Source organism: Cryptomeria japonica, chromosome 6 (genome assembly GCF_030272615.1).
Source record: "Cryptomeria japonica chromosome 6, Sugi_1.0, whole genome shotgun sequence".
In the NCBI taxonomy this organism is placed as follows: Eukaryota; Viridiplantae; Streptophyta; class Pinopsida; order Cupressales; family Cupressaceae; genus Cryptomeria; species Cryptomeria japonica.
Window position 1 is genome coordinate 75,554,249 of NC_081410.1, and position 10,852 is coordinate 75,565,100.

The 10,852-nt window shown below is 32.2% G+C and overlaps 1 protein-coding gene across 5 annotated transcripts; it reads right to left on the reverse strand.

Annotated features, from left to right (window-relative positions):
• Positions 1–756: 756 nt before the first annotated feature.
• Positions 757–8,832, reverse strand: LOC131064186 (uncharacterized). Of its 5 annotated transcripts, none has more exons than XM_057998223.2 (4): positions 8,566–8,832; positions 8,353–8,493; positions 1,273–1,413; positions 757–1,161 (listed from the first exon to the last, which is right to left on the reverse strand). In XM_057998223.2, the coding sequence occupies exons 1-3, from the start codon at positions 8,773–8,775 to the stop codon at positions 1,294–1,296; spliced, it is 471 nt and encodes a 156-aa protein (XP_057854206.1). In that variant the 5' UTR covers positions 8,776–8,832; the 3' UTR covers positions 757–1,161; positions 1,273–1,293. The 5 variants fall into 5 exon arrangements, with proteins under 5 accessions (XP_057854206.1, XP_057854205.1, XP_057854204.1 ...); XM_057998222.2 differs by having other exon boundaries at positions 757–1,154; positions 8,566–8,831; XM_057998221.2 differs by having other exon boundaries at positions 757–1,192; positions 8,566–8,831.
• Between the last annotated feature and the right edge of the window lie 2,020 nt (positions 8,833–10,852).

Below are 10,852 nucleotides of genomic sequence, written 5' to 3' on the forward strand. Positions count from 1 at the left end.
TCCTCAACACCCTTAGGAAGAAGTAATGTATCTTTTATTTTGGGTTGAATCTCCTCTTTTGGGTGGACTATAGAAAATGTTTTGAAATTGAATCATTTGATCAAATAGAAATGAACATTCATTAGCATAAAAAATATAAATTTATCCTTAAAACCGAAATTGTAGCAACCAATAAAGAATAGATAGAAATGCTCTCATAGGATGGATCCATGGACGCACAAATCGACATCACATTGAATGGGGTGTCTAAAGTAAATTGGTCCCAACAATATCAAATTCTTTGGTAGTGAACTCTTTTTTTTACTCTTGTGCTTTGTTTACATTTTACTTTTCCAAACAATCCTCATCACATATATCAAAGCTAGATACATTATCTACTAAGATGCATTTGATTCCTCTTTTATAATATCCATCTACTCTATGTAAAGGTTAATATTCTTAACTAACACTAGTGGAGCTTATTTGAGTCGAGAGTAATAGTGTGTCATCATTATGAATGGAATCTAATATTGTTCTCACTTGTGTATTTTTTATATTGATTTAAAACATTATCGATGGTGATTGCCAAGGATATAGACATCCAATTGGCTTGTTGGAACATTGTTTAGTTTTGTACAACAATCTATAGTCTTTGTATAATTTTAGTTATTTGTTTTTGTATAATCAAACTATTTTCTCATTGTTTTTTATTAAATAAGAAAGTACTTGATCGAGTAAGTTCAATATAAAGAGAGTTGAAAGCAAAACATACAAAGATAAAAGACAGGAAGCAATTTTCTTATTATTTTGTTTACTTAATCCAACACATTTCATTGTATTCTTCTTGAATATCCCAATTTCTCTACAATTCAACTTTGTTCAAATAAAAATATACATAAAAAGAAAGAAAGAAAGGTTCTTTTTATAGTTCACCAAAGATGGTATATAGATCTACAACCCCGTACTTAATTGTGCTACTATATATATATATAAAATTAAAAAATTAACAATATATCTATTGAGAAGAGGGTTTTTGCAGAGTAACCTCCTTACATTTTGTTGCATGGAGGAGGAATGGTAAGACCTCCAATATTATGCATAGTCTGCCGAGCCTGAGCAACAAGCTACCCTGTTACTTTGTTTCGCAGATCCACAACCACAGTAGACAGCCCTCCCTGTGCCCTAAAACTCACGCATCAATTTCGATTTCATCCTAAATAAACAAAGGAAAACATTATTATCTAAGCAAATTTGGGGAAAAAGTGAATAGAACAGAGAGATTTATGTGCTTACATGGACTTTGGCTGCGGAAAACTATGAGAGATTGTAATCCACAGAAACCTTGGAGGGTTTGTTGCAGGTCAAAATGGCGGCTCCGCAGACATTGTCTGCCAAAGACATTATGACGCAGGCAGGCCAAATTCCATTTTCATCCTGGAATTGAACAAATGTTAGGAAAATTATTAACAGGTTTAATAAAAGAATCGAATTTCAAAAGACGTATACCACAAGACGAGGAGGTAATTTCAATGTGCAGAGGATGCGACCATTTTGCAGTTGGTCGATTTGCAGGCCTCTGCAAATGAAGCCTTCGTAAATGTTGGAGGAATCGAGGGATATGGATGCATTCTCAATATTTCGGAGGGATTGAAGCGATTTTCTTGCCCTTTCACAGGGATTTGGATCCTCCATTGTTAGCAGAATTAGCTGTTGTCAATGGTTATTTAGAGAGTTTATGATCATTTGTCCTCACGGGCTAGATAAATAGAAAGGGATTTGGAATGTTTGGTGTTTTGACTAGAGTTTTTCACTTGAGTTTAGTTTTCTCTAGGTCAATTATGACTCTGTTCAATTTGAACATGTTTATTGTATTTAATTTTGCATTCGTAGTGATGAAGATATCTATTTATTAAATTTGAGTTCTTTGTAAATGGTATATACTTTTCCTAGCGACTCTATGTGATGTGAACACTTTGTTTATTGATTATGTGGGAGTAGATATTCAATACCTTTTTTATTAAAATGTTTCTTTAAATTGTATTGGTTCTAAAATATTATTTGTGCAAGGACCCAAGCCTTTTCCTTTATATCAATAATTTTATAATATTTGAAATCCAATTTTGTATGTTTATTAATACTAGACTAGCTTTGTATTCACTATTGCACATGCATGCATTTTGTTAAGTGGTTGTTCAATATCGGTAACATGTTTGACTTTCTATGTGTAGATTGATCCTCAACATCCTTAGGATGAACTAATGTATCTTTTATTTTGGGTTGAACCTTCTGTTTTGGGGGGACTATAGCAAATGTTTTGAGATTGACTCGTTTGATAAAATAGAAATGGACCTTCATTGGCATAAACACTGTAAATTTATCTTTGTAAATGAAATTTAGCAACCTATAATGAGTAGATAGAAATGCTCTCATAGTACGGATCCATGGATGCTCCAATAAAATATTATATACTAAACAATTTGAAATCACATAGAATGAGGTATCTAAAGTAAATTAGTCTCAACATAATTATTAAAGAAGTAATTCCTAGAGGTTTTCTCCACACATCATTAAATCTTTTGATAGTGAACTCATTATTTTTGTAATTGCGATTTGTCTACATTAAGCTTTTTCAAATAAATTTCATTACATATATCAAAGCTAGATCCATCATCTACTATAGTGCATTTAATTCCTCTTCTATCATATCCAATTACTCTATGTAAAGGTAATTTATCTTAACTAACACTAGAAGAGCTTGTTTGAGTCAAGAGTAATAGTGTCATTGTCATTATGAATGGACTCTAACATTAATGTTGTCACTTGTGTAAGATTGATATTGATTTATCAATGACATTATCTGTAGTGATTGTCAATGATGTAAACATTCAATTAATTCTTTGGAGCATAGTTTAGTTTTGTACGCCTTTGGATAGTTATATTTATTTGTTTTTGTGTAGTCATGCAATTTTCTCATTGTTTTTTATTAAATATGAAAGGGCCTTGAATGGATAATGTCAATATAAAGACAACTGAAAGCAATTTTCTTATTGTTTTATTTAGTTAGTCCACTACATTTCCTTGTAATCTTCTTGACTATCCTAACTTTTCTATAATTCAACTTTATTCAATTTTAAAAAAAAAAATAGAATAATTGATAAAATTAAAAAGTTAAGTATATAGTATTCTCCTCTACATAACCACAATTCAATAAACTCTAATATATATATTGAACATTAAATGCAATTTGACAGCTCTAAAAACAATAAATTTGAGACTGACACAAAGTTGGAAATAAATGATGTGTTTTTGTTGCCAATGTTTCGAATCATCACAGTTGTAAAGAAAGCAAGAGAAGGAAATCACACATAACCTTGATGATGGATCATAGAAATCGATCTTAGACATTGACAACAAAAAACACATAGTGAAATCCCGAAACACAATATTACTAGCACTTGCACCTAAAGGAGGTGCAAGGGTTACACCGATAGAAAGTATTTGTAAGTTAATATGCAATATAGTCATATTTTTGTCTATATATTTTTAGTATGACTTCAAGATATGTGTGTGTGTCCTTCTTAACCACATTTAATCTTCCAAATAGATTTCCACATTTACTTTCTAAATAGATTTTTTTTTGTCCAATTTGATTATAGAATTATGTTTGAAAATTTTCTTAAATATATATATATATATATATATATATATATATATATATATATATATATATATATATATATCTGTGTGTGTGTGTGTGTGTGTGTGTGTAAATGATTGGATCTATTCATTTTATACTATTGGAAAATGATTAATACATATATACATAATTCCTATATAACTCCATAAAAAAGTATATATATTGTAATTTATAAAATCAAGTTGTTTGGTGATATATTGATAATTTGAGTTAAAAATAAAAAATGGCACATATTATTTTGTTTTGAGTCATTTTATGTTTACAAGTTCCATGTTTTTTAATATTTTGTGTCTACATTTCATTTTATTTAACATTTTTTTTCTTTGGAGAATTCTATTAGCCAAATCCCACGCATTACTATGCTTCTATATTTTGTGTATTATTGACCATAATAGCTAGACATGAAAAGACAATTTTAGGATAGGTGGTGGACACAAAATATAAGAACATGTATTTTTAATTACGGCTACATAAAATGTAAATTTAATCAAACGTCCAAGTGACTTTCTAAAAACAATGTGTATCAAGGACCCTAAATGATCTTAGGAAGGCATACCACAAATAAACTAAGGCACTAAATTGAAGAAAACTGAATATATAGTGTATTGTCTTGTTTACAAGGCCTGTCCTCCTACTTCCTTGGACTGCCTATGACAATCATCAAGCCCCAACACTAGTCATTGTATCCACTATCTGTTCTTTCATTATCAAGTGTCTTCCTAGAACTGCCATCTCATCTTGTCATTTCATTATACCCACAACTTCCCTTGTCATGCCATAAAAGAGTATTTGACTTTATTATTACAACCTTAAACCTTTTCCTTCATGACAATGGAGTGCGTTTTTATAATGAGTATATCTTTAAGCATTAAGTTTATCTCTTTTATGTCAGGAAATACCAATACTGTCATTTTTGGCCTCTACCACAATGCATTCATCTCAAAAGGTTTCTCTATGCAATGCCAAGGTAATCTTAACAACTGAACTTGTGTCTTAGGCTTATCAAAAGACTGTCATGCTGAGCTGATTTGACCTCTTGCAATTGTCCATTTTCCCTTGATAAGGACCGTGCATTCTTGTGTCACCGGAAAATTCATACCATGACAGTCCTCATCAATGTTAACTGGTTTCTACCTTAAGTCTTAGAGTTGGGGCGACTTTTTCACTTTGCCCTATGCTCCTAGACTGCCCCTTTCAACAATCTTTCAACTATTTCCCAACAATAATGACTGTCCTATAGGGTTGCAGACTGTCATTCTTTTATGGCTGTGTATTCCTTTTCAAGTTTTCTATGGATCTCTGCCCCTCATGCAATGTTAGAGAGAGGGTCTTGGTCACTTGGAGGTTTGTCATTCTTTGCTGCCCTTTGTGGTTTTGTGGGCACTGTTCTCTCATATGGTGATTGTTCATTCTACCTTTTAGACAATTGGCTAGCGTCAAAGACCATCAGTCAGCAAGCTAGGCACATTTAAATTCCTCATCTCATCACCAGCCATAGTACCATATGATAGCTCCATGTGAATATCCCATGGTGGATCTGCCATAATAACTCCAAACAGGCCCAAAATATCCATTCTGCAATTGTGTATATCACAGTTGATCCACTGTGTTGTGGAAATCTATTTCAAAGATTAAATGTGGTTAAGTTTGGCACATACATATATCTCAAAGTCATACTAAAAATATATAGACAAAAATATCACAATATTGCATATTAATTTACAAATACTTTCTAAATAGATTTTTTTTTGGTCCAATTTGATTATAGAATTATGATTGAAAATTTGCTTACAATTATATATATGTAAATGATTGGATCTATTCATTTTATACTTTTGAAAAATGATTAAGAAATATATATACATAATTCCTATATAACTCCATAAAAAAGTATATATATTGTATTTATAAAATCAAGTTGTTTGGTGATATATTGATAAATTGAGTTAAAAATAAAAAATGGCACACATTATTTTGTTTTGAGTCATTTTATTTTACATTTTATGTTTAAAGTTCCCTTTTTTTAACATTTTGTGTCTACATTTCATTTTATTTCTTTGGAGAATTTTGTTAGTCAAATCCCACACATTACTATGCTTCTATATTTTGTGTATTGTTAACCATAATAGCATTTTATTTCTTTGGAGAATTTTGTAAGTCAAATCCCACACATTACTATGCTTCTATATTTTGTGTATTGTTGCCCATAATAGCTGGAAAGCACATGAGATGATATGATGAACATCCATTCACGATAAAACACTAATATTACCCTAGAGGCATCTACAATGACATCAAAATGTCCAAATGTCCAAATGTCCTTAAACTAAATTCTCTTTTTGAAACAATTTGACATGCAAATGACAGGTAAATGCATGAAATATGTCATGTTTCAGCTTTTGGGGAGGTGTTATTTTATTACTCCAAATAAAATAGAACCCTCGTCACTTGTCTCATGCTAGATTCACGGTTTTTTGCATGCAGGACTTTAATGGATTTGTATTCTTGGTGTTTAGTATTTTAAAAGAACATTTATTTTACAATGATTCTCTTCTATTATAAGATATATCTCGACATATTTTACATATTTTTTTAAAAATAGATATACTAGTATTAATTTTAATGAAATTGACATTGAAGAGGACTCTTCTTTTGGATTTGATTTTACAACTATCATATTTCATAAGAGTAGTCCAAATAAGGAAACAATATTCATACAAATGAAACATCAAGATCATTAACATAGAAATGACAAACAACAATCCGCCATGAATTGTTACTTAACTGCGGTAACAACAAGGTACCTAAAAGACCATCCTATCGATAAAGGACTATCAAAACAAAGTTATTAAATGTGTCAATCATGATAATGCATGCAAAAGATTGTCAAGGTAGCTATGAACACATCAAGGCTGTCCCACCCCATCCTCAACATCAAAGACAAAAAATATCAACATTAAGGGCAGTTTTGGAACTCAAAATTCAATCAAGCATCTTTAAGATTTTCTTGTGCATGGTGATTTTAACTCTTTCTGAAAAGTTTAGAAAGAGGTTCAAATAGTAGTTAGGGGAAAGGACCCAGTAGTTGTGCAGCCTAACTTCACGCTTCTCAAAATCCTACGTGGAAATTGCAAATCACTCTAATTTTTTTACAACAGCTTACTTGGCAAGTCCCCTGCTTATAACTAAGGTTTCAGGGCCACATCATCAAATACGATGCACATCAGCATGCTTTTTGTCAAGGTGTCCAAAACAACCCCCAAAAAAAGTGAGACCAATAGGTGTGCAAAAGGGCCCCAATACTTGTGCAGCTGATGTGGCATCATATGATTGGTTACTTTTCACAACAAATTGTATATTTCATTCAATTATTGATACTTATCATACAGCTATTGGTACAATGTTATACAGAGGTTGGATATTAAATCAGCAAGTATTGGGGTATCAAATCAACAACTTTTATCACAAGAATTGAAATGCGCTCAACTACTAGATCCTTTCCCCTATATAAGATAGTGTGAATGACCTCGAAACTCTTTAGAATTGAATCTATATCTGCCATTATTTAATTATTTTATGAAGATATATGTCCATTGTTAATGAAGACAAATTAGAGAAATCACACATGAATCTTTATACTATTTACTATAACTATAATATATAAGACTGAGCTGTAAAAGCCCCTAATCTTTTCTTGTAGGCTACCTACAATCAAACATAATAGAAAAAGAATATTACAAGTGATTATATCACAAACACTATATATGTATTGAAACTAAAAATATATGACACACTTCCTGCAAGTTGCTTCTACAGGTCAGCTCAATACGAAAACACTCGAATATCACATGACTAAAAATGATCCGACTGCATACAGATCAATAAAAAAATCACAGAAACCATGGAAAATCTCCAGATTCTGCACAAATTGTGTCACGCTGGCAATGATGCCGATGAGAAAAAATGGACAGAGTTTACATGAAAAATATTACAAAATCCTACAAAAGAAGAATTAAAATATCAATCTCCATAAAACTGCTTTCTATAGATATCTATGCATGGTTTTTATAGACATTTGCAGGCTGCAAATGTCTAGGCAACACATTAAATAAAATATCTGCCAAAGATTAAATGAAATCAAATATTCACCGAAGAATGATATGCATTTACTGCATAGATATAGGTGTACGAGGATATTTGTTGTGAGTTAAGTTTTGATTTGATTGTCTACCGGAGATCTGAAATGATTCAGAGATCAGATTTAATGTGATTTCATTTCTTTGGTTATTTACAGATGCAGTTTACCAAATCAAAAGAAATCTCATAAATTTGATTTGCAAAATAGCTGAGCAAGAAGAAATCATGAGAGCAAATCCAGTGACAATATATCCATTCATCGCCATGTCAGAAGAGGGTTTTTACAGAGTAGCCTCCTTACATTTTGCTGCGTGGAGTAACGGTAAGACCTCCAAGATTATGCATACTCTGGCGAGCTTGAGCAACAAGCTGCCCTGTTATTTTGTTCCTCATATCTACAACTACAGTAGACAGCCCTCCCTTATGCCCTAAAACTCGAGCATCAATTTCTATTTCATCCTAAATAAACACGGTAGAGGGTTACAATTTAAGCAAATTTGGGGGAAAAGTGAATAGAACAGAGAGATTTATATGCTTACATGGGTTTTGGCTGTAGAAAAATATGAGAGATTGTAATCCACAGAGACCTTCACGGGTTTGTCGCAGGTCATAATGGCGGCTGCGCAGACATTGTCTACCAAAGACATTATAACACGGGCAGGCCAAATTCCATTTCCATCCTGGAAATGAATAAACGCTTATTAATTGAGCGCAGGGGAAAATTATTTTTAGGGTTTTCAAAACATACATACCACAAGACGAGGAGGCACCTTGAATGTGCAGAGGGCACGGCCTTCTTGCAGTTGATCGATTTGGAGGCCTCTGAAAACGAAGCCTTCGTAAATGTTGGACGAATCGAGGGATATGGGCGCTTCTCTTGGATCTATCTTGTTCATGTTCTCAATTTTTTGGAGGGATTGAAGCCATTTTTTTGCCCTTTCGCAGGGGTTTGGATCCTCCATTGTGAGCAGGATTAGCTGTGGTCAGTTGTTATTTAGAGAATTAATTATTGTTATTTATCCTCACGGGCTAGACAAATACAAAGTGGTTACAGTAACAAGGTTCGATTATAGGAGCTTACAAGGCCCTAATCAGTGTAAATGTTTAATTGTGAAAGAAGAAGACGACTATTTTAACGTTCATTAGGTTAAAATTATAGGAGATAATGAGTAGATTTGATTATAAATTTGTGGTGATCATAAGTAGATTTAATTATAGGAACTTAAACTTTCTAGCAATGTGAATGTTGTGAATGTCTAGGTGTGGTGAAAATAAGTATGTTTGATTTCAGGAGTTTAAACAGTCTTGGTTATTTTGAATGGGTTTCGATTATATGAGTTTAAATGGTTTTGATTATTGTGAATGTTTAGGTGTGGTGATAATAAACAGGTTTGACTTTAGGAGTTGAAATGGTTTTGATTATTGTGAATGTTTAGGTGTGGTGATAATAAGCGGGTTTGACTTTAGGAGTTTAAACAGTCTTAGTCATTTTGAATGTTTAGGTATGGTGATAGTATGTAGGTTTGATTATAGGAGCTTAAACAATTTTGGTCATTATGCATGTTTAGGTGAAGGGCTCCATTAAGTTCATGTATTTGCTTAAATTTTTAATGGTATAGGTGAGTTGTGTAATTTTTTCAATTGTAGGGTTTATATCAAATCCATAGAATTGTTTATCTATTCAATATAGGGGAAGAGCACTAGTTACCATTCATGTTCCAATAACCATTCACTCCTTGCACACCCAACCCCCTAATTACTAACTTTAAATAAATCAAAAAACAAATAACTAAAAGCCCATTAATAAATTTCACATGTACCAATGGCTACTCTCTTTTTTAGCTTTTTTGGACCATAATTGGCCTATTTGTGCATTTTTATTGGTGCCCATAGCACATGACTATTGGGGCATTTGTGCATAAGTATTGGCAATTTTAAGTGCATTGTTATTGGGACATCTTTAAGCAAGTATTGGGCGACACTTTGAAATGTGTACTTTTTGACCCTTGCGCGCATAATGGATCCCACAACATGCATTGTTACTACTCAGAAGCCAAAACAATAGCTATAAGCAATTGAGTCACATGCAGAGACAACAACAAAAAAATGTCAAAATCCGATGTACCGTTTAGAATTTGTGAGTGTGTGAAGTTAGCTATAACAGCTACTAGTACGCTTCCCCTAGGAGCACGATTAGGTAGAAATCTTTTTAGCCAAAAATGAATGACTAGGGGAAGAGCACCAATGGCCATTGTAGTTCCAATAACCTTTAACTCCGTACATACCCAAGCTCCCAATTATTAAATTTAAAGAAACCAAAAAGTCAAAAACTAAAAGCCCATTAATAAATTTTACATTTAACAATAGCCACCCATTTTTTAGCATTTTTAGACAATAATTGGTACATTTGTGCACCTTTATTGGTACCCATAGTGCACGATTATCAGGGTATTTGTGCATAAGTATTGGCAATTTTAAGTGCACAATTATTGGAGCATCTTTAAGCAAGTATTGGGGAACACCTTAAAACATGTACTTTTTGACACTTGCGCACATAACGAATCCCATAACATGCATCGTTACTATCCAAAAGCCAAAACAATAGCTATAAGCAGTTAAGTAGCATGTGAATACAACAAAACAAAAAAATCAAAATCGAATGTACCATTTAGAATTTGTGGGTGCGGGAGGTTAGTTATAACAACTACTGGTACACTTCTCCCAAGGGGTGTGCTAAAACTTTAGCTTATAAATTTAATCAAGTTAATGATTTTATGATTTTTTTTGCAATAGCTAATACTGAAAATTGTAGTTAAATTATTACTTTTGGCAATAGTTAATACTAAAAAATGTAGATGTAGGATGTCACAACCTTTGGCAATTGAGAATTAAACAAAAGGTGATTAAAATTGTAAAACCATTACATAATGAAAAATAAAATATCACGTGACTTCACACATTTAATTTTTTCATCTTTTCTATTTATTTTGAAATTTTACTTTCAATCTTTTTCTTGTTAACACAAATAAATACAAATAT